The sequence below is a fragment of the Octopus sinensis genome, linkage group LG30 (genome assembly GCF_006345805.1).
Source record: "Octopus sinensis linkage group LG30, ASM634580v1, whole genome shotgun sequence".
In the NCBI taxonomy this organism is placed as follows: domain Eukaryota; kingdom Metazoa; phylum Mollusca; class Cephalopoda; order Octopoda; family Octopodidae; genus Octopus; species Octopus sinensis.
In genome coordinates this window covers 10,584,739-10,607,279 of record NC_043026.1, presented here as the reverse complement: position 1 = coordinate 10,607,279, position 22,541 = coordinate 10,584,739, and the positions used below count along the sequence as shown (strand labels likewise).

The window sequence follows — 22,541 nt, the reverse complement described above, 5'->3', positions numbered from 1 at the left end:
AACTTGGGATAAGTGAAGATACATTCTCAATATTTATCGTGTTTTGAAGACAAAGAAAATGCTATTGAAAGCAGATATATAATACCATTTCTGTAAAGTTATCATGGCATTCCAGTGCAATATATGCTCTGTTATTATTATCGAACGTTCCTTGCATTTCTGACTACAGTGTCAACAAAACGAATTTGTGTGCAAATTAAACTTGGATAAATTGAGAAAAAAGTTCTGAGACAAAGGTAACATTGGACAGAAATACAGTGATTGAAATATTGGCAAGGTATAACCTATAAGAACAAAATAAAAAATATATGTTTGCGTATATATATTTATATATTTATCGTCATCATCATTATTATTATTATTATATATTGATTTGAAAAGAAAAATTATGGATAAAAGCGAGAAACATACCGAATTGATTTTACCTGAAGACATGATAAAAGAGAGAAGTAAATTATCCTATGACTGTGATATCTGTGAAAAGACATTCTCTCTAAAAGATAACTTGACTAAACACCAACGTATTCATACGGGAGAGAAGCCATATCATTGTGATATCTGTGGTAAATCTTTCTCTGGGAGTACTGCCCTAACAATACACATACGTATTCATACAGGAGAGAAACCATATCGCTGTAATATCTGTGACAAATCATTTTCTCAAAATATTGACTTAAATAAGCACATTCGTATTCATACTGGGGAGAAGCCATATCATTGTGATATCTGTGGTAAATCATTCTCTCAAAGTGCTGTCTTAACTACACACAAGCGTGTTCATACGGGAGAGAAGCCATATCACTGTGATATCTGTGGTAAATCATTCTCTCGAAGTTATCACTTGACTTCTCACAAACGTATTCATTCAGGAGAGAAGCCCTATTGTTGTGATATCTGTGGTAATTCATTCTCTGAAGTAGTGTCTTAACTAAACACAAGCGTATTCATACAGCAGAGAAGCTATATCATTGTGATATCTGTGATAAATCATTCTCTGTAAGTAGTTACTTACGTAAACATAAGCATATTCATACAGGAGAGAAGCCATTTCACTGTGATGTCTGTGACAAATCATTCTCTGCAAATAGTGACTTAACAAGACACAAATTTGTTCATACAGGAGAGAAACCATATCATTGTGATGTCTGTGGTAAATCATTCTCTGTAAGTAGTTACTTGGCTGAGCACAAAAGTTTTCATACAGGGGAAAGGCAATATCTCTGTGATATCTGTGGTAAATCATTCTCCAAATTTGGTACATTAACTAGACACATTCGTAGTCATACAGGAGAGAAACCATTTCATTGTAATATTTGTTGTAAATCATTCTCTGGAAGTAGCGACTTTACTAAACATAAACGTATTCATTCAGGCGAAAAGCCATTTCACTGTGATATTTGTGATAAATCATTCTCGCAAAGTTATAACTTGACTTCTCACAAACGTATTCATACAGGAGAGAAGCCACATCACTGTGATATCTGTGGTAAATCATTCTCTGCAAGTAGTAACTTAATTTCTCACAAACGTATCCATACAGGTGAAAAGCCATATGCCTGTGATATCTGTAGCAAATCATTCTCTCAAAGTAGTGACTTAACTAAACACAAACGTATTCATATGGGAGAGAAGGCATATCACTGTGACATTTGTGGTAAATCTTTCTCTGAAAGTCATAAGTTAAATAAACATACATCTACACATATGTAAGTGCAACTATATCAATGTCAAAACTTATAACAACAATAACAAACATTTTAGGCATCATCTGATGTAAGGGTAACCTTGTGCATTTTGCTATACAAGTAACTAATCCACTAGATATATCACCCACTTTTTAGGTTTGACATTTACTGATGCTAACCCCTTTACTGTGTGCCAGAATATGGTTTACTTTAAAAATTTGTTTTATGGAAAACAAAAATGGAAACATCTATAACTGCAAATGTTTTTATATAAGGAAGGAGTTTGATAATAACCTTCCAACACTATAGTTTTTATCTCTACAGCTATATCTCTATTGATGAGATAGTTTACCTCTGTGATATTTTTAATAAAAGTAATTTCTCCCAAACTTTGAATATGTTACTCTTTACTCTTTTACTTGTTTCAGTCATTTGACTGCAGCCATGCTGGAACACCGCCTTTAGTCGAGCAAATCGACCCCGGGACTTATTCTTTGTAAGCCCAGTACTTATTCTATTGGTTTCTTTTGCCGAAGTGCTAAGTGACGGGGACGTAAACACACCAGCATCGGTTGTCAAGCAATGCTAGAGGGATAAACACAGACACACAAGCATACACACACACACACATATATATTATATATATATATATATATATATATATATATTATATATACACACATATATACGACAGGCTTTTTTCAGTTTCCGGTTACCAAATCCACTCACAAGGCATTGGTTGGCCTGAGGCTATAGCAGAAGACACTTGGCCAAGATGCCACGCAGTGGGACTGAACCTGGAACCATGTGGTTGGTTAGCAAGCTACTTACCACACAGCCACTCCTGCGCCTTGTTACAAGAATTTTTATGTGAAACTATTTTTTGAAACCAATCTCTTGCTTTCTCAATGTTAAATAAGAAAATATTTTCTGGGATCCTAAGCATCAGTTACTGAGAAAAAGAAGTGAAATATAGACAACCAACAACCAGTGAGTGAATGTATAGGTTTTACTCATCGTGACTCCTCATGAATGAATTTTTTTCAGAATATCCATATATATATATATAGCTGTGATACCAGTGCCGGTGGCACGTAAAAAGCACCATCCGATCATGGCCATTTGCCAGCTTCGCCTGGCCCCCGTGCTGGTGGCACGTAAAAAGCACCAATCCGATCGTGGCCATTTGCCAGCCTCGCCTGGCCCCCGTGCCGGTGGCACGTAAATAGCACCAATCCAATTGTGGCCATTGCCAGCCTCGCCTGGCATGTAAAAAGCACCCACTACACTCATGGAGTGGTTGGTGTTAGGAAGGGCATCCAGCTGTAGAAACATTGCCAGATCAGACTGGGCCTGGTGCAGCCTTCTTGCTTCCCAGACCCCAGTTGAACCATCCAACCCATGCCAGCATGGAAAGCGGACGCTAAATGATGATGATGATGATATTTATTCCTTGTGAGTCTTTGTAGAAATGAGATGTTCTAGTCGAAGCATTTGATGGTGGAGGAGATAGAGATGTATAGCATATATGACAACTGGAAGTTCCTAGGGAACAATCTACTGAGGGGCTATAGACCAAATATGTGGCTGGTGCAAAGTCCCAGCCAGGGGGACATAGTGTTGGAACTGTGAGGTAGACGACAGTGTGATAAAATTAGAAATACTGGAAATATGGGGACAACAGAGAAATAGTAATTAAGTCAGTTTAATTAGTCGTACTAACCACTGGTTCCCTCATTGTTTTTTAAAGTATTCTACATGTGAGGTATCTCTGAATGTCTGCAATGTTTTTAAGGTTTGCTGATTTTTGTCTATCAAATAGATTCACAAGACAGTAATTATCTCAGTTTAATTAATTTTGTAATCACTTTTGTAAAAGGGCTGATTTATTTGTAAATTCTGTTTTGGACATAACTACAGTTTAGTGCCCCACCCATGACTTTGTTTCCTCATAGCTCTCTTTAAAACTGATCACATTTTTAAATGAAATTTCTGCAAAATCTTTGCAAAGGTATAGAATACATAGTGTTTTTATTTCACACAATTATTTTTAAAAAATTGTGAAAATCCAAATTTATGGAAATTGATGATAGCAAAACTGAGGTGGAGGTTGAGAAAGATTGGAAACTCCCCTAGAAAAATGTTTTCCTAAATCTTTATGAAGATAATCATAATGTAAGTCCTCAAAAACTTATCTCCCCAAAGTTTAATTTTTAAAAATCTCATCTTTGCAAGATATACATTTTTCTGAAAGTTACGTACATTGATAACACTTCCAATCAGTTAAGATCAAAAACCAGGTAAAACAGTAGGATTTCATCCATTTTTATGTTCTGAGTTCAAATTCCACCGAGGTCGACTTTGCCTTTCTACCTTTTGGGGTCCATGAAGTAAGTAACAGTTATGCACTAGGGATGATGTAATCGACTGGCTCCCTCCCCCAAAACCCAAGGTCTTATGCTAATAACAGAAAGGATTATTATTATTATTATTTGGGTGGCAAGATGGCAGACACGTTAGCATGCTGATTAAAATACTTGGTGGAATTTCGTTTGGCTTCATGTTCTGAGTTCAAATTTTGCTGAGGTTGACTTTGCCTTTATCTTTTCTAGTCAATAAATCAAGTGCCAGGTATGCACTGGGGTCAATGTAATTGACTAGTCCCCTCCCACCAGATTTCAGGCCTTGTGCCTTTAGTAAAAAGGATTATTATTATTTTTATTTAAAAAGGGTCTGATTTGGCCCCATGAAGTCTTTTAGGCTCATCATAGGAACCTAGCTTGTCAGGCTCAGATGATTAAATGCAGAGATAGAGGAATTCCAAAGTGGTTACTGGAGACTAGGATGTTATTGGTCAAGGCAGGTCACATGGTATTGTTGATAATAGTATTGAAATATGAGGGATATCAAATGCATATCTCAAGCTGTGTTTCTTGGATTGTGTGGTTGGGACATGTTGCTAGGGGTACGAATGCTCATATGCCTTTCATCCTTTCGGGGTCGATTAAATAAGTACCAGTTATGCACTGGGGTCGATTTGATCGACTTAATACCTATGTCTGTCCTTGTTTGTCCCCTCTATGTTTAGCCCCTTGTGGGTAGTAAAGAAATAGATAGTGTGTGCGTTCACCTGCTGTATGAATGCATATGTGTGTGACCTGATGGCATCAGCTCCACAGTGTGTATATATGTGTTTGCAAGGCGAGGCTGGCAAATGGCCACGATCGGATGATTTTTTAAGGTCCTGCTAATATTCAGGATATGTCAATGCCTGTCATCACTACAGATGGAGGGAGCAGGTTAAGGAGGGGGTCAACACTTATGTTAGAGCATGGTCTATAATCTTCAGATTGGGATCTCTATCTTATCTCACTGATATATCAATACTGTACGCAAGCACACATACACACACACACAGAGACTTTCATGCAGATGTGCATACACACATTCTTACATACACTTACAAATACAGAAATGAGTATGTTCACACACACCAGACATTGGTATGCACACAAACTCATGCATCCCAGACATGTATGCATAGACACACGCCCACAGATGGCACTAATGCACATGTATACACACACACACACACACAGAGTCCTGCATATGTGCACTCACACAGTTGATACCCACCCTAGCAAACACGTATATACACAGTTGAGCTGATGCCATCAGGTCACACACATATGCATTCATACAGCAGGTGAACGCACACACTATCTATTTCTTTACTACCCACAAGGGGCTAAACATAGAGGGGACAAACAAGGACAGACATAGGTATTAAGTCGATCATATCGACACCAGTGCGTAACTGGTACTTATTTAATCGACCCTGAAAGGATGAAAGGCAAAGTTGGTATTGCTAAGTGTTTGCCTCCATACTACCATACAGTGCCACCAACATCCTGTTCATTCTCATGGTCTATAATCTTCAGATTGGGATCTCTATCTTATCTCACTGATATATCAATACTGTTATCAACAATGCTGCACAACCCTCCTTAACCAATAGCAGCTCAATATCCAGTAAGCATCTTGACCTTCCTCAGTCTCTGCATTCAGTTGCCTTTGCCTGATAAGCTAGGTTCTTGTAATGTTTTTTTAAATAAAAAATTTAACTCTTAAATGTGCTGTCTCTTTCTTTTCTTTTTTCACTCTCTTGTATATATGTACATACGTGCATGATGATGATGATGGTCATGTACTTGTGACTGAGGAAGACTATTGCTGACCTTTAGGAACATTTTGTACTCTAGGACTAACTTATGTTTTGCATTTGCAGCTCCAATGGTGACTAATGAGCCCTGCTCTTGACAAGCATACACGACTGCAAACATTGGAAACCAAGATTTCCCCATTCACTACACCAGCAGGCTTAAATTCTTCATGCAGAATATGTGCTCTCACATAGGTGTTGACCCCCTCCTTAACCTGCTCCCTCCATCTGTGGTGATGACAGGCATTGACATATCCTGAATGTTAGCAGGACCTTAAAAAATCCAAACACACAGGTCCTGAGGAAAGCTGATATGTTGAGTATTGAGGCAATGGTGCACAAACACTGGTTATGTTGGACTGGACACCTTATTAGAAGGATAGCAGGATCCCTAAACAAATGTTATGTAAGGAACTTGTTAGTGAAAAGAGGCCCCAGAAGAAACCAAGGCTGCAAGGCCTTCAATGGGAACTTGAGACGGTCCGTCTCAAGTTCCCATTGAAGGCCTGTGATATGTAGGAAACCGATGTACGCACAAACATACAAATGATTTAATATTTCGCTTAGACATAGTGAAACTGATAACCTGGAGTAGAACTCAAGATACAAAAAGTCCAGAACACAATGTTATATGAGCGTAGAGCAGTAACAGAAAACAAAGAAATGACACTGGAAAATCTAAATGTTATCTGATGAGCAACTAAGAGTTCACCACATCTATAGCACAAACAATTGTAAGCTAATGAAGTCTTTACACAACATTCAGATTTTCCAGTGTCATCTCTTTATGTGTGTGGGTGTGATCATAATCATATCGCTTAACATCCATTTTCAGTGCATGCATGGGCAGAACATGTGACAGAAGCCAGCCAGGTAGAAGACTACTCCAGGTTACTATGTCTGTTTTGGCAGGGTTTTTATGGCTGGATGCTTCTTACGTGGCACCAGCAGTGGCAGGATCACCAAGTAACTTGCAAGACAAGGACTTTTGAGAGGGGCAGGGGCATTTGAAGAGGGAACTTGTGTCAGAGGATGAAAGGTTAGAGTGTAACCGAGAGGCAGAGACAGAAACAGGGGTTTTGCTGTAATGGAGGAAATGATCTGGAGTCAGATGACGAAAGGTGAGAGAAACTTTGTCACCACACCATTCAGAAAGCTACAGATCAGTGTGATGAAAAATATTTTGTGGGACGCAAACATCAACTGCTTAAAAAAAAAAGAATAAATGAAAAAACAAACAAACAAACATGTATTAGACTTTATTAATTATAGCTTTTCCCAAATATAACAATATTAGTTTCAACATAGTTTCAGATCAATACAAATTCAAAAGCGAGAAGAAATTGCCTTTATTAAAAATATCCCAGACATAAATTATCTCACCTGTGAAAATATAGTTGTTGTGAAATAAAATGTAGTATTGGGAGGCAGTTGCCACACACTGTTGTATCTCCTTCTTTATATGAATACATATTGATACAGATGAGCAATTTTTTATCTTATAGAGGAATTTTAACTAAAATCAATATCACTGTATGCTATAGGAGATATCTAAAGTGAGTTGCATCAAGAAGGGTCAACCAGCTGAAAATGACAGCTAAAAATACAGTGCCTCAACGTGTCAGTTATTGCTGAGATTAAAACCCACAAGGCTATTCACACTATAGGTAAAGGTCAAAATATTCGTTGTTGCTATGAAATTTTACATTGATATAGTTATACTTGTATATGAATATATACATGTCTGCATCAGTGGCTACTTTCAGTGAAAGATTTACCACATACATCAGTGACATGGTTTCTCTCCTCTAAGAATATGTTTGCATTTAGCTAATTGAAGACTTCCAGAGAATGATGTGCCATTGATATCACAATGGGATGGCTTTTATCTTGTATGAATACGTCTGTGTTTAGTTAAGTCACTGTTTTGAGAGAATAATTTACCACAGATATCACAGTGAAATGGCTTTTCCCCTGTGTGAACATGTTTGTGAGAAGTCAAGGCACTACTTGTCGAGAATGATTTAGCACAGATATCACAGTGATATGACTTCTCTCCTGTATGAATATATATGTGTTTAGCTAAGTTATTACCTTGAGAGAATGATTTATTACAGATATCACAGTGATATGGTTTCTCTCCTGAATGAATACGTTTGTGTTTTGTAAAGTCACTACTTCTGCAGAATGATTTACCACAGATATCACAATGAAATGGCTTCTCCCCTGTGTGAATACGGCTGTGTCTAGTTAATGCACTACGTTCAGAGAATGATTTACCACAGATGTCACAGAGATACCTCTTCTCTCCAGTGTGACCCCTTTTATGATCAGCCAAGTGATTACTTACAGAGAATGATTTACCACAGATGTGACAGAGATATCTCTTTTCCTCTGTATGAATACTTTTGTGATCAGCTAAGTGGTTACTTAGAGAGAATGATTTACCACAGATATCACAGCGATATGACTCCTCTCCTGTATGAATACGCTTGTGTTTAGTTAAGACACTACTTTCAGAGAATGAATTACCACAGATATCACAACAATAGGGCTTCTCTCCTGAATGAATACGTTTGTGAGAAGTGACATGGTAACTTCGAGAGAATGATTTACCACAGATATCACAGTGATATGGCTTCTCTCCTGTATGAATACGTTTGTGTGTAGTTAAGACAACACTTTGAGAGAAGGATTTACCACAGATATCACAATGATATGGTTTTTCACCTGTATGAATGCGTACATGCCTAGTTAAGTCAATACTTCCAGTGAATGATTTACCACAAATATCACAATGATATGGCTTCTCCCTAGTATGAATACGTTTGTGAGTATTCAGGTTACCTTTTTGAGAGAAGGACTTTTTACAGATATCACAGTTGTATGACAATTTACTTTTCTCTTTTATCGTACCTTCAGGAAAAATCATTTCCTCAGATTTCTCGATCTTTTCCATTATTTACCTTCTCAAATCACAATGCATATATATTTCTTGCTTTTGTTCTTGTACTTTATTCTTTACAATTATACATACTGCTGTATTTTTATCTAGTGTTACCTTTATCTAAGAACTCTTGTAAATTTATTCAAGTTTAGTTTACACAATCTCATCTTGTAGACACTACAATCAGTGTAGTACACATTTTGCTAATAATCACAGTTCAGAGGAAATATTTCACAGTAATTCTGCCAAAGATTTATAGAAACAGTGTTATATATCTCTTCTGTACAACATTTTTCTTCAGTCTTCAAAAGATGATAGATAAGGAGCATATATCTCTTGGTATCCCAAACGTCATCTGATATTCTGAAATAATAAAGAAACAACAGTGAAAGATATAGAGGTTACTTTATAAATACAGATTCAACAGTGGAAAATCTACAACACGTCTGTAGAGAGGAACTGTAGAAATAAACATCTACCTCACAACTGAACTTTTTAATTTACTAGCAGAGACACCTGGTGTTGTCCGCAAATGAAATTTTGTATATTTTGGAAGAAAAAAGCAAAATATGTTGTATAGAAATTTGTGATTCTAAATTCAATTTATTCTTCAATTGAGATACAATTTATTCCTTAATTACTCTTTACTCTTTTACTTGTTTCAGTCATTTGACTGCGGCCATGCTGGAGTACCGCCTTTAATCGAGCAACTTAACCCCGGGACTTATTCTTTTGTAAGCCCAGTACTTATTCTATCGGTCTCTTTTGTCGAACCGCTAAGTAACGGGGACATAAACACACCAGCATCGGTTGTCAAGCAATGCTAGGAGGACAAACACAGACACACAGACATACACGCACACATGTATATATATATATATACATTCTTTTCAGTTTCCGTCTACCAAATCCACTCACAAGGCTTTGGTCGGCCCGAAACTATAGTAGAAGACACTTGCCCAAGATGCCATGCAATGGGACTGAACCCGGAACCATGTGGTTGGTAAACAAGCTACTTACCACACAGCCACTCCTGCGCCTATTGGAAAATCAATTCTGAATTTATAATACAAAAATAATAATAATGATGATGATGATAATAAAACGAAAATACAAAATTAACCCCTTTTATGAAAGGAGATAAATTCTACCGAAGTCCTCTCCCCACCCCTAGGAAAAGATTTTACCCACAAATTTCGTTATAATCGTAATGTATGCCGTTTGAAAAGTATTCATATAAAATTTCATTTAAAAAAAATAAAACCATTTTCCTAAAAGTTATTAGGGAAAAACTCGGATCTTGTGAATTTTCCGAAGTCCTCTCCCCATCCCGCCGTTGCTTTCCACGCATTTTTCCTTTCATTTTCGTTTCCTGCTCCCCATTTTTTAATACCCGTTGCACTATTCATAGACACCTCTCTTCCATAGCTAGAAATAGCAGCCAAATCTCGCACAAATCATAGACACCTCTCTTCCATAACTAGAAATAGCAGCCAAATCTCGCACAAATCATAGACCCCTCTCTTCCATAGCTAGAAATAGCAGCCAAATCTCGCACAAATCATAGACACCTCTCTTCCATAGCTAGAAATAGCAGCCAAATCTCGCACAAATCATAGACACCTCTCTTCCATAGCTAGAAATAGCAGCCAAATCTCGCACAAATCATAGACACCTCTCTTCCATAGCTAGAAATAGCAGCCAAATCTCGCACAAATCATATAGACACCTCTCTTCCATAGCTAGAAATAGCAGCCAAATCTCGCACAAATCATAGACACCTCTCTTTCATAGCTAGAAATAGCAGCTAAATCTCGCACAAATCATAGACACCTATCTTCCATAGCTAGAAATAGCAGCCAAATCTCGCACAAATCATAGACATCATTCATTCATAAAAGATAGAAAAGACACAAAGAATCGAGACGTCAAATATCGAAAGTCTACAGAATTAAAAAGACTGAATATTTTCCTTGTTTAATACTTACAGCAATGTTTTATAAAGGATAGTGTTGTTTACAAAATATTATAAATGTATTCATAAATTCAAGCAATGGACATAAATAATTCGATGCTAAAATGGAAAGAGATGGACGCATGGTGCGCATGCGCGTTTTTGGACTCGATGTTTCCATTAGCTCACGCTTGTTACCTCCCTTGATGTTTCACGTCGGTCTTTACGTTTCCCGTATTGAGTGCGTCTCATTATAGCATCTCTGGGTTAAATTTCTAGAAGACATCTTTACTGTGCAAATAAAAAGCACACATGTAGACATGAACATATATACAGACACAGTCATGCATAAGTATATATTTACAGATATATATATATATATACTTTATTTTAAGCAGCAGAAAATTCAACAAAATCTGTTACTCTGAGTTTCTCGTTGCCGTTCATCAGACAGTTTTTGCTAGCAAAAACTGCTTAAAATAAAGCATATTACTCTACCACTGGTATTTGAGTACTCTTTTTTCCACCTTGTTTCACATTTATGTGTTTACACCGGTATATATATATATATATATATATATATATATATATATATATATAAAGAGAGAGTATATATATATATATACTCTCTCTTTTACTCTTTTACTTGTTTCAGTCATTTGACTGTGGCCACGCTGGAGCACCGCCTTTAGTCGAGCAGATCGACCCCGGAACTTATTCTTTTGTAAGCCCAGTACTTATTCAATCGGTCTCTTTTGCCGAACCGCTAAGTTACGGGGACGTAAACACACCAGCATCGGTTGTCAAGCAATGCTAGGGGACAAACACACACACACATATATATATATACATATATACGACAGGCTTCTTTCAGTTTCCGTCTACCAAATCCACTCACAAGGCATTGGTCGGCCCGGGGCTATAGCAGAAGACACTTGCCCAAGATGCCACGCAGTGGGACTGAACCCGGAACCATGTGGTTGGTTAGCAAGCTATTTACCACACAGCCACTCCTGCGCCTATGTATAATATTTATATATTATTTTTTTAGGGAATAAAAATTCCGGGATCTTTGATTTTAGCTCAATAGAGGCAATAGGATTGGTTAAAATTCGAAAACGTAGCTTAATTCGAAAAATTAAGCTACGTTAAACTTACAAATTACAATTTTCTCAAGAAAGCCAAGAGAAAAAAAAATGTGGAATCCAATGTGGATCCCAACAAATATCTTACAAACTATAGAATTTTCTCAATAAAGCCAAGAGAAAAAGATGTTTTATAAACACATTCTACCAGTATACGAAGTTTAAAAGTGTTTAGTTAACTAGAAATTGTGTTAAAAATCTGCCCGTCAAAGCGAAAAGATCCAAATAAAGTTTGCCTTTCACCTTTTTGCTGGGGTTCAATAAAATAAATACCAGTTAACAACTGAGGTCCGCGGTAATCGACTTACGCACCCTCCCCTCCCCCGAAATTGCTGGCATTGTGCCAAATGTGAATATCTCACACCTATTACATACGCATGCGCACTAAGCCTATTTCCGCTTCTATTCATTACATCTTGACAAGCTTTGTTTGGCGCCAGAATTTCTATTAATTCACTCGGCAATACATTTATAAAACATTTCTCTACCACCTGACGCACTCATAACAACGACACCATCTTTTATAAAGACATTTCCGTAAGTATTAAACAATGAAAACATTTAATCTTTCAATAATTCGTGTATCAGATTTTGTTCCACATTTAGCTGCTATTTCTAGCTATGGTGGCTACCTTCTACTCTCTCCATCGTTTCCTCTTAAGTTTGTTGGGTATTTTAGTTGGAGAAATATTCCCAAATACTCTACAACCCCAGAAATGTTGAGAAACGAATGTTTTATTATAATTTATCGAATGTTCGTTTCTTGGTATCGGGAAGGGGAAGAAATAAGTAAGCGGGGCAAAATGAGTAATTTCTTATTATTTTCTTACCATTATGACATTGGTTAGAAAGATTTCAACTGAAATCATTGTAGGTTTTAGCCAGAATTATTCTAAAGGACATTTCAGAACTCTTCTGGAAACTTCCGTGGGATGTTATAAAATCCTGGGCTTTTTTTCCGATTTTTACTTAGTGAATCGCTTGCTTTCTGGAAGCTACTCACTCCCACATACAGTTCTTGTTGTAAAATTAAAGATACCCGACGTTGCTTTCCTCCATAATGACCAAAAGTCATAAAGGTATAAACTTGAAGAAAGAAAGCCTTGCATATTCGTTCTACACCCGTTTCATGTGTGTATGTAAAATCCGCAAATTTCCAAACAGAATCGAACTGTCATTTGCTTCCACGGAAATATCCGAAGTGAAATGGTTTGACTTTTGTCGAGTTATATCGAAGGAATGCCGTCATAAGTCTTGTACTAGCTTCAGATTTGTTTGAATGAAACTGAGAGGTGCTTTAATTCTTGTCATCTCTGTGGGACGTAGCTTTCAGACCGGAATTTAGGGCCGCCTTCCCGTTTAATCACATAGTTCTTTATTGACGAATGGAAATTACTCTCCAGTATTTATATGGAATTGAATTTGGTAAAATGAACGAGAACCAAATGAAAATATCTTTGGAATTGACGCTTTAATACGTCTCCAGGAAAGGTATTTGACCGCTCTTGTCATTTTATCAAGAGCAAGTAGTAAAAGAAATCAGTTTTAAGTGAAAAAATGTTTCCGAAAGTCATGGGAGCTGTGCTGTTTTCTGATTTTGTAAATATGCCGACAGGTGGAGTTTGAAAAGGGGCTCAGAGTTATTGTTAATGAGATGGTTAATAATTTTATGGGTGTCTGCATATGCAGTAATGTACAAATGTCTGGGAAGTGAACAGTGTATGAGTCAGATACATGCTTGCGTGTGTATGGAGGGGAGAAAATCAGGTGTAGTGTTGACGAATCTCAGAAAGCATGGAAGTTTTGAAGGATGCAGTGCTCCAACAACTAACAACTGATGCCGGCAGTTTGTGCCATGCTTCAGCAACTCTCAGCGTGAAAAAATGTTTCCTAAAGTCATGGGAGCTGTGCTGTTTTCTGACTTTGTAAATATGTCCACGGGTGTTAGACAGGTGGAGTTCAAAAAGGGGCTCAGAGTTATTGTTTGTAAGATGGTTAAATGAAGGGCACATGTCAATCCCAACATCCGAATCGTAGCCGAAGCCAGTGCCGCCTCGACTGGCTTCCATAAAATGCACCAATCCGACCGTGGCCGATGCCAGCCTCGCCTGGCACCAGTGCAGGTGGCACGTAAAAAGCACCCACTACACTCACGGAGTGGTTGGCGTTAGGAAGGGCATCCAGCTGTAGAAACTTTGCCAGATAAGACCGGAGCCTGGTGCAGCCTTCTGGCTTCCCAGATCTCCAGTCGAACCGTCCAACCCATACTAGCATGGAGAACGGACGTTAAATGATGATGATGATGATCTTTGTGGGAATATCTCATTCAACCATAATAAATATGAAGACAGCCAAATAGAAACTGAAGAACATCTACACCACTTTCTGCATCGAATGTTTGTTTCTTGATATAGAGAAAGGGAACAAAAATTAGTAGGTGGGGCAAAATGAGTAATTTCTTTCACCTTTTTTAAAATTTTTTCTCTTTTTTTTCCCTTCAGTCTTTAAAGTCCTTACGTTTTCAGTATTGACCTCTTTGGTGGGAAACCTGACTGCTGAGAAGCAAGCAGATGACTTAGTGGCAACTGAGAGGAGAGAAACAGCCCTATAATTGTTGCAGTTGTGGTAGGCCCCTTTACCCTCCTACAATGGGATAATGACCCCTCTTTCCCTGTCAGGCTTTTCTAATTCCAATCAACAGAACAGCCTACTCTTCAAATTAACATGTAAGTGGCTGAGCACCCCACAGACACGCTCACCCATAACGGAGCTCTCACATATTAAGCATGTGACCATTTGATAAGGCTGGCCCTTCAAATTACTCGTACAATTCACTTTTGTCAGCTGAGTGAACCTGGAGCAACATGTCTTGCTCAACAACACAGCACACTGCTGGGAATTGGAATTATGACCTTATTAGGAGCTGATTGCTCAGACCACTAACCCCAATACCTTCACATACACACACATGTATATACATACACATACATATATATTAACGTGTAAGCATATATATATATATATGTTTCCAGGTTCAATCCCACTGCGTACCTACTTAGGCAAGTATTTTATACAATAGACATTAGCCGACCAAATCCTTGTGATTGGATTTGGTAGATAGAAACTGAAGGAAGCCCAATATATATATATATATATATATATATATGTATATTAATGAGTATTTATGTGTATATACATATATATCTCTGTGTGTCTTTGTGACTGTTTGACGCCCCACCAACACTTGATAACCAGTGTTGGTGTGTATATGTCACCATTATTTAGTGGTTTCACAAAAGAGGCCAATATAAGTACTAGGCTCAAAAGTGAAGTCCTAGGGTTGATTTGATCAACTAACACCTTCTAAGGTGATGCTCCAGTATAGCCACAGCCAAAACAACTGATACAAGGAAAAGTATATATATATATATACATATATATATATGTGTGTGTGTGAATGTGTAGCTGGAGTTTAAAAATATGTTAGCTTCACAGAAGATTTTCTCATGTAAATTCTAATAAATTAGAAAGTTCTGTTGTTCAGTTAAATGTTTATTTCTAGAATTTATCTCTATGGAAATGTTGAATCTGTATTTTTTAAGTAGCCTCTCTATCTTACACTGTTGTTTCTTTATTATTTCAGAATATCAGATGACATTGGCATAACTGAAGATACATCCTCATTATTTATCATCTTTTTAAAGACCAAAATGGAAATATTGTACAGAACAGATATATAAGATTGTTTCTCTAAATCTATGGCAGAATTCCTCTGATATATTTACTCTGAAAAGTATTATTAGCAAACCTTCTGGACATCACTGGCTGGAGTGTCTACAAGATGAGTCTTTGTTCAAACTAAACTTGGATAAATTTACTAAAGAACTTTGGGACAAAGGTGATAAGGGACAGAAATAGAGCAGTCGAAATATTTGGAAACAAAATACTATAGAATCAAAAAGGTGAAAAAAGATTATATACTGTGATTTTTGAAGAAAAATAATGGAAAAGAGTGAGAAAATAAAGAAACTGATTTTTCCAGAAAATAGAGAAAAAGGGAGCCAAAAATTGTCACATGAGTGTGATGTCTGTAAAAAGTCTTTCTCTCAAAAGAGCAGCTTGAATACGCACAAACGTATTCATAGAGGAGAGAAGCCATTTCATTGTGACATTTGTGATAAATCATTCTCTCAGAGTTGTAACTTGAGTACACACAAACGTATTCATACAGGAGAGAAGCCATTTCACTGTAATGTCTGTAGTAGGTCATTCTCTAACCACAATGCTTTAAATTCTCATATACGTGTTCATACAGGGGAGAAGCCATTTCACTGTGACACTTGTGGTAAATCATTCTCTATAAATGTTTCACTGACTAAACACAAACGTATTCATACTGGAGAGAAGCCATATCACTGTGATGTCTGTGGTAAATCATTCACTCAAAATGGTAATTTATCTATACACAAGCAAATTCATACAGGAGAGAAGCCATTTCACTGTGATGTCTGTGGTACATCATTCTCTCAGCGGAGTTCTTTAGATTCTCACAAGCGTTTTCATACAGGAGAGAAGCCATTTCACTGTGACATCTGTGACAAATCATTCCGGGGAAAAGACAGCTTGACCAAACACCGACGTATTCATATAGGAGATAAGCCATATGACTGTGACATTTGTGGTATATCATTCCCTCAGAAAGGTAGCTTGACTTCACACAAACGTATTCATACTGGAGAAAAGCCGTTTCACTGTAATGTCTGCAGTGCATCATTCTCTCAGCAAAGTGCCTTGGAGTCTCACATACGTGTTCATACAGGAGAGAAGCCATTTCACTGTGACATCTGTGGTAAATCTTTCCCTCAAAGTAATAACTTGACTATACACCAACTTGTTCATACAGGAGAGAAACCGTTTCACTGTGACACTTGTGGTAAATCATTCTCTCAAAAAAGTAACTTGACTAGGCACATACGTGTTCATACAGCAGAGAAGCCCTATCACTGTGATATCTGTGGTACATCATTCTCAGACCAAAGTGTTTTAAAATGTCACAAACGTAATCATGCCAGCGAGAGGCCTTATCACTGTGGTGTACTCGTATACATGCTCATATAGGATAGAAACCATATCATTTGTAGTAAATCCTTCTCTCAAAGTAGTGCTTAACTTCTCACAAACATTTTCATTCAAGAGAGACACCATATTCCTGTAACATCTCTTCTCTTTCATCAGTGCTTTAACTCATGAAGGTATTCATACAAAAGCCATGTTACTGTGACATCATCATCATCATCATTTAACGTCTGCTTTTCATGCTAGCATGGGTTGGACGGTTCGACCGGGAATCTGGGAAGCCAGAAGGCTGCACCAGGCTCCAGTCTGATCTGGCAGTGTTTTTACCGCTGGATGCCCTTCCTAATGCCAACCACTCCGTGAGTGTAGTGGGTGCTTTTTACGTGCCAGGGGAAGCTGGCAACGGCCACGATCGGATTGGTGCTTTTTACGTGCCACCGGCACGGAAGCCAGTCTAGGCATCTGTAACAAATATTTCTCTTTTAATAGTAAGCTAATTTATTGAGACACCCTATTCCTGTGATGTCTGTGATAAATAATTCTCCCTAAATGACAAATCAGAAACTCACAGACGTTTTCACACAGAAGAGAAACCATATCACAATGATATCTGTGGGGAAATCATTCACTATGAGTTCTCGCTTATCTGATCACAGACATATCCATACAAGAAGTCATTCACTCAAAATAGCAAATTACCTTCTCACAAACGAGATCATGGCAGGGCTGAAGTGTTCCCACTGATATTTGTGCTAAAACATTCCCTGTAAGTGACGACTTAACCCTTTACTATACTCTTTACTCTTTTACTTGTTTCAGTCATTTGACTGTGGCCATGCTGGAGCACTGCCTTTAGTCAAGCAAATCGACCCTGGGACTTTGTAAGCCCAGTACTTATTCTATCGGTCTCTTTTGCCGAACCGCTAAGTGACGGGGACGTAAACACACCAGCATCGGTTGTCAAGCAATGCTAGGGGACAAACACAGACACATAAACATATACACACACATACATATATATATATATATATATATATATACGACAGGCTTCTTTCAGTTTCCATCTACCAAATCCACTCACAAGGCATTGGTCGGCCTGAGGCTATAGTAGAAGACACTTGCCCAAGATTCCACGCAGTGGGACTGAACCCGGAACCATGTGGTTGGTAAGCAAGCTACTTACCACACAGCCACTCCTGCGCCTATGTAGTTCATTCTGTCCAATGTGATGTTTATTCACGTTATTTTCAATTTGTCATGCATTAACTCACAGCTTTCAAGTGTTGATGATGTGATTGAGTATTTTTAGAATAACATTGTAGGGTAGGTGTAAGAGGCCAACTCTGGTTAGTTTGAAAATAAAAGAGGTAGCATATTTGGGCCAGTTGTGGCTGGTTTAAATGCTAAACGGTTAACACTAGAACAGTGGTTCCCAAACTTTTTAGAGTCGCGACCCACTATTTATCACACCAGTTTATGACGACCCACTTAACTCTACTGAGTAAAAGCATTAATGAAATTAAGAAATTTATTTCAGATTACATCTTCAGTGAGGCCTGTCAGAAGGATGATCCTGTCTCTTGCTACGCTCAATAATAGAATTAACATCAGGTTCAATGCGTCCTGGTGATCACTCCTATACTTTTTAAATAATTTATAAACTTACTGGGTGTATAAGGAACCTTACTGATGTTGGGGCCACAATGAAATGCAGCCTGCACTTTTTTAAGAGGGTAGCAAAAGAGCAGAAGCATCATGAAGTCAAAAGAATCCTTTAGTCTAGTTCAGTGGTTCCCAAACTTTTTAGAGTCGTGACCCACTATTTATCACACCAGTTTATGACGACCCACTTAACTCTACTGAGTAAAAACATTAATGAAATTAAGAAATTTATTTCAGATTACGTCTTCAGTCCCTCAGTGTAGTAACTTGATTACACACAAACGTATTCATACTAGAGAGAAGTCTTACCACTGTGATGTCTGCAGCACATCATTCTCTGACCAAAGTGCCTTAAAGTCTTACATACAAAGTGTTCATACAGGGGAGAAGCCATTTCACTGTAACGGTGATAATGATGATGATTTGTGAGAAATCTTTCTCTAAAAACATTAGCTTGACTACACACAAACATTCATACAGGAGAGAAGCCTTATCATTGTGATGTCTGTTTTACGTCATTCTCTCATCGAAGTGCTTTTAATTCACAAATGTGTTTCCATACGGGGAAGAAGCCATTTCACTGTGACATCTGTAGTAAATCATTCTTTCAAAAATGTTACTTGCATAGACACAAACGTCTTCATACAGGAGAGAAGCCTTATCACTGTGATGTCTGTGGTACATCATTCTCTGACCGAAGCGCTTTAAGTTCTCACATACATGTTTATACAGGGGAAAGGCCGTTTCACTGTGAATTCTGTGGCAAGTCATTCTCCGTAAGTGCTACATTGACTAGACATACACGTATTCATACAGGAGAGAAGCCATATTATTGTGATACCTGTGGTACATCATTCTCTCATCGAAGTGCCTTAAATTGTCACATTTGTGGTAAATCATTCTCTCAAAGTAATATCATGACTACACACAAACGTGTCCATACAGGATAGAAGCCATATCACTGTAATATCTGTGGTAAATCATTCTATCAAAGTAGTACTTAAACTTCTCACAAACATGTTCATTCAAGAGAGACATATTCCTGTAATATCTGTGGTAAATCATTAACTTCTCCTGCCTTAACGTTTTTCTTATTTTATTTTACAAACAAATCCTTTCTAATGGTTTTAACTTGTGACCTCAGTTCAAATTGTAATTGACCAATTGGAGAGACTACTCTACTTAGACTTGCTCCATTGTGGACCATAGGTGGCACCCTAGGCAGTAATTTCTGTGAGTAAATTTTCTACAGTAATTGTCTACTTTTACTTGAGTTTACTCCAATAGAATAGGTACTGCCCTTTGATAATTATGTTAGTATTTTCCTTATATATAGTTTCTTGATAACTTCATCATCATCGTTTAGCGTCCGCTTTCCATGCTATCATGGGTTGGACGGTTCAACTGGGGTCTGGGAAGCCAGAAGGCTGCACCAGGCCCAGTCTGATCTGGCAATGTTTCTACGGCTGGATGCCCTTCCTAACGCCAACCACTCCGTGAGTGTAGTGGGTGCTTTTTACGTGCCAGGCGAGGCTGGCAAATGGCCACGATCGGATGGTGCTTTTTACGTACCACCGGCACAGAGGCCAGTCGGGGCAGCGCTGGCAACGGCCACATTCAGATGGTTCTCTTACGTACCACCTGCACTGGTACCACAGCTGCAATTTCCATTTCCTTTCCATATATATATATAAGTTAAGTTAAGTTGGCTCAAAAAGCAAAAAGCTAGGCCATGTAGGGGGACATGGAGTTATGTACAGGGGTGTTCATGCAAAGAATTCAGGCCATTTCTGGTCAAGAGAGACCTTCAACCGAGCGGTCTTCGGCATCTTCACTATCTCGTCCGGCAGCTTATTCCACGGATCTGCAACCCGGACGATTGATAAAAATGGTAAGATAAAAGAAAGAAAGAGACCTCGATATTATGTAAATAGAGGAAATTATCTGTAAATGTAATATGTGACAATTATTCGGTGGCCAAGATAAAACTCATGAGTTCTGGATGCCGAGGTGGAAATTCACACCGCCATCTCTTCAATTATGCGGCCATAACTGAAGAGATGGCGGCATGAATTTCCATCTTGGCATCCGAAACTCAAGTATTATTATATATATAATTTACTCCTCCTGTATGTGTGTATTGTTATAATAAAAAATATGTAATAATTGAATTAGAAAAAAGATAAATTTTATGCATGAACTTCTGTTTGTTTGTTACATGACAATAATAAAAGAATTTTATGATTTATTGTATTTATCAATCCAGTAATGGCAATTATTGATAATAAAAATAATGAAATTATTGTATACAGTGCTCGGGTGCACCACAACTTGTCAAAAGTGCGTATAAAGCATATGCAGTAATGTACAAATGTCTGGAAAGCGACCAGTGTATGAGTCAGATACATGCTTGCGTGTGTATGGAGGGGAGAAAATCAGGTGTAGTGTTGGCGAATCTCAGGAAGCATGGAAGTTTTGAAGGATGCAGTGCTCCGACAATAATAATAACAACCCTCCCTTTCCTATTTTATATCCTTCATATGTCCTTCTCTTTTACTTTGTTCTCTCTTTCCCTGTCTCCTTTTAAATGCCAACTTTAACATTTCCCTTCTTTTATATAAACATATATTATGTATGTGTGTGTGTTATATATTGTGTACGTGTATATGTATATTATGTATGTGTATATATGTATATACTTTTATTCGTGTACTTGTTTCACTCATAAAAAAATAATGAAATTATTGTATACAGTGCTCAGGTGCACCACAACTTGTCATAAAGTACGTATAAAGCATATGCAGTAATGTACAAATGTCTGGGAAGTGAACAATGTATGAGTCAGATACATGCTTGTGTGTCATGAAAGAAAAAAACATGCAATAATTGAAGTAGGAGAAAGATGAATTTCTGTTTGTTTATTAAACGATAACAATAAGTGACTTGCACATGTTATTATTTATCAATGCAGTAATGGCAATTATATAATCTATTTATATAAAATTCTTTGCCTGTCTGTTCCCAATGCATTCTCAGACAGCTCAACCAAATTAAATCAAATTTTACACGATAATAGTATCAGACCCTGTGAGTGTTAACATGTTACTTTTTTTGGGGGGTTCATTTGCATTAAAACAATATAACATTGGCAATGGTTTGGCATTTCATGTCAAAAGTGAAAGAATAACATCTCTATGCATCATCATCATTTAGCGTCCGCTTTCCATGCTAGCATGGGTTGGACGGTTCAACTGGGGTCTGGGAAGCCAGAAGGCTGCACCAGGCCCAGTCTGATATGGCAATGTTTCTACGGTTGGATGCCCTTCCTAACGCCAACCACTCCGTGAGTGTAGTGGGTGCTTTTTACGTGCCAGACGGGACTGGCAAACGGCCACGGACAGATGGTGCTTTTTACGTGCCACCGGCACGGAGGCCAGTCAGGGCGACGCTGGCAACGGCCATGTTCTGATGGTGCTTTTTACGGGGGCCAGGCAAGGCTGGCAACGACCGTGAATCGGATGGTGCTTTTTATGTGTCACCGGCACGGTGGACAGGCGAGGCTGGCAACGGCCACGATTGGGCGGTGCTTTTTACGTGCCACCGGCACTGGTATCACAGCTGCAATTTCCATTGATGTTGATCGACTTCAATTTTGGTTCTGATTTCTGATTTCCACTTGCCTCAACGGAATGTCATGTAATTTTGTTTCATTTTTATTCTTCTACTTTTAATTCGAATTATATCCCAATGTGAATGGCATTATCCATTGGCAATTTTCTGTCTTTACGGCTATGACAGCAGAATGGTATGTCAGTTGCAAATTTACTGTTAAATTAGCAGTTCATACAAA

At 37.9% G+C, this 22,541-nt stretch overlaps 5 protein-coding genes across 9 annotated transcripts in view; 3 read left to right on the top strand and 2 right to left on the bottom strand.

The window, feature by feature from the left end:
* Positions 1 to 11,090, bottom strand: part of LOC115226391 (zinc finger protein 271-like) — a 44,686-nt gene extending 33,596 nt beyond the window's left edge. For 2 of the 3 annotated variants that reach the window (XM_036515237.1, XM_036515236.1), the window contains exons 1-3: positions 10,843 to 11,090; positions 8,531 to 9,217; positions 7,806 to 8,194 (exon numbers count right to left, since the gene is read on the bottom strand). In XM_036515237.1, the coding sequence (XP_036371130.1) occupies positions 7,806 to 8,194; positions 8,531 to 8,866 (725 nt within the window). In that variant the 5' untranslated portion in view covers positions 8,867 to 9,217; positions 10,843 to 11,090. The remainder of the gene's footprint in view (positions 1 to 7,805; positions 8,195 to 8,530; positions 9,218 to 10,842) is intronic. The other variant, XM_036515235.1, reaches the window with a different exon arrangement.
* The window catches only part of LOC115226337 (zinc finger protein 271-like), a 478,512-nt gene that overhangs the window by 82,913 nt on the left and 373,058 nt on the right, over positions 1 to 22,541 (top strand). The gene's annotated exons all lie outside the window — the stretch shown is intronic.
* Positions 1 to 22,541, top strand: part of LOC118768553 (zinc finger protein 239-like) — a 225,563-nt gene that overhangs the window by 38,515 nt on the left and 164,507 nt on the right. The window lies entirely within an intron of this gene.
* The window catches only part of LOC115226522 (gastrula zinc finger protein XlCGF17.1-like), a 371,227-nt gene that overhangs the window by 225,062 nt on the left and 123,624 nt on the right, over positions 1 to 22,541 (bottom strand). The gene's annotated exons all lie outside the window — the stretch shown is intronic.
* On the top strand, positions 12,353 to 20,131 carry LOC115226687 (zinc finger protein OZF-like). Of its 3 annotated transcripts, XM_036515286.1 has the most exons (4): positions 12,353 to 12,490; positions 15,597 to 16,386; positions 16,471 to 17,012; positions 19,062 to 20,131. In XM_036515286.1, exons 2-4 carry the CDS (start codon positions 15,956 to 15,958, stop codon positions 19,118 to 19,120), a joined length of 1,032 nt encoding a protein of 343 aa, XP_036371179.1. In that variant the 5' UTR covers positions 12,353 to 12,490; positions 15,597 to 15,955; the 3' UTR covers positions 19,121 to 20,131. The 3 variants fall into 3 exon arrangements, with proteins under 3 accessions (XP_036371179.1, XP_036371180.1, XP_029653562.2); XM_036515287.1 differs by having other exon boundaries at positions 15,597 to 16,795; positions 19,576 to 20,131; XM_029797702.2 differs by having other exon boundaries at positions 15,597 to 17,012.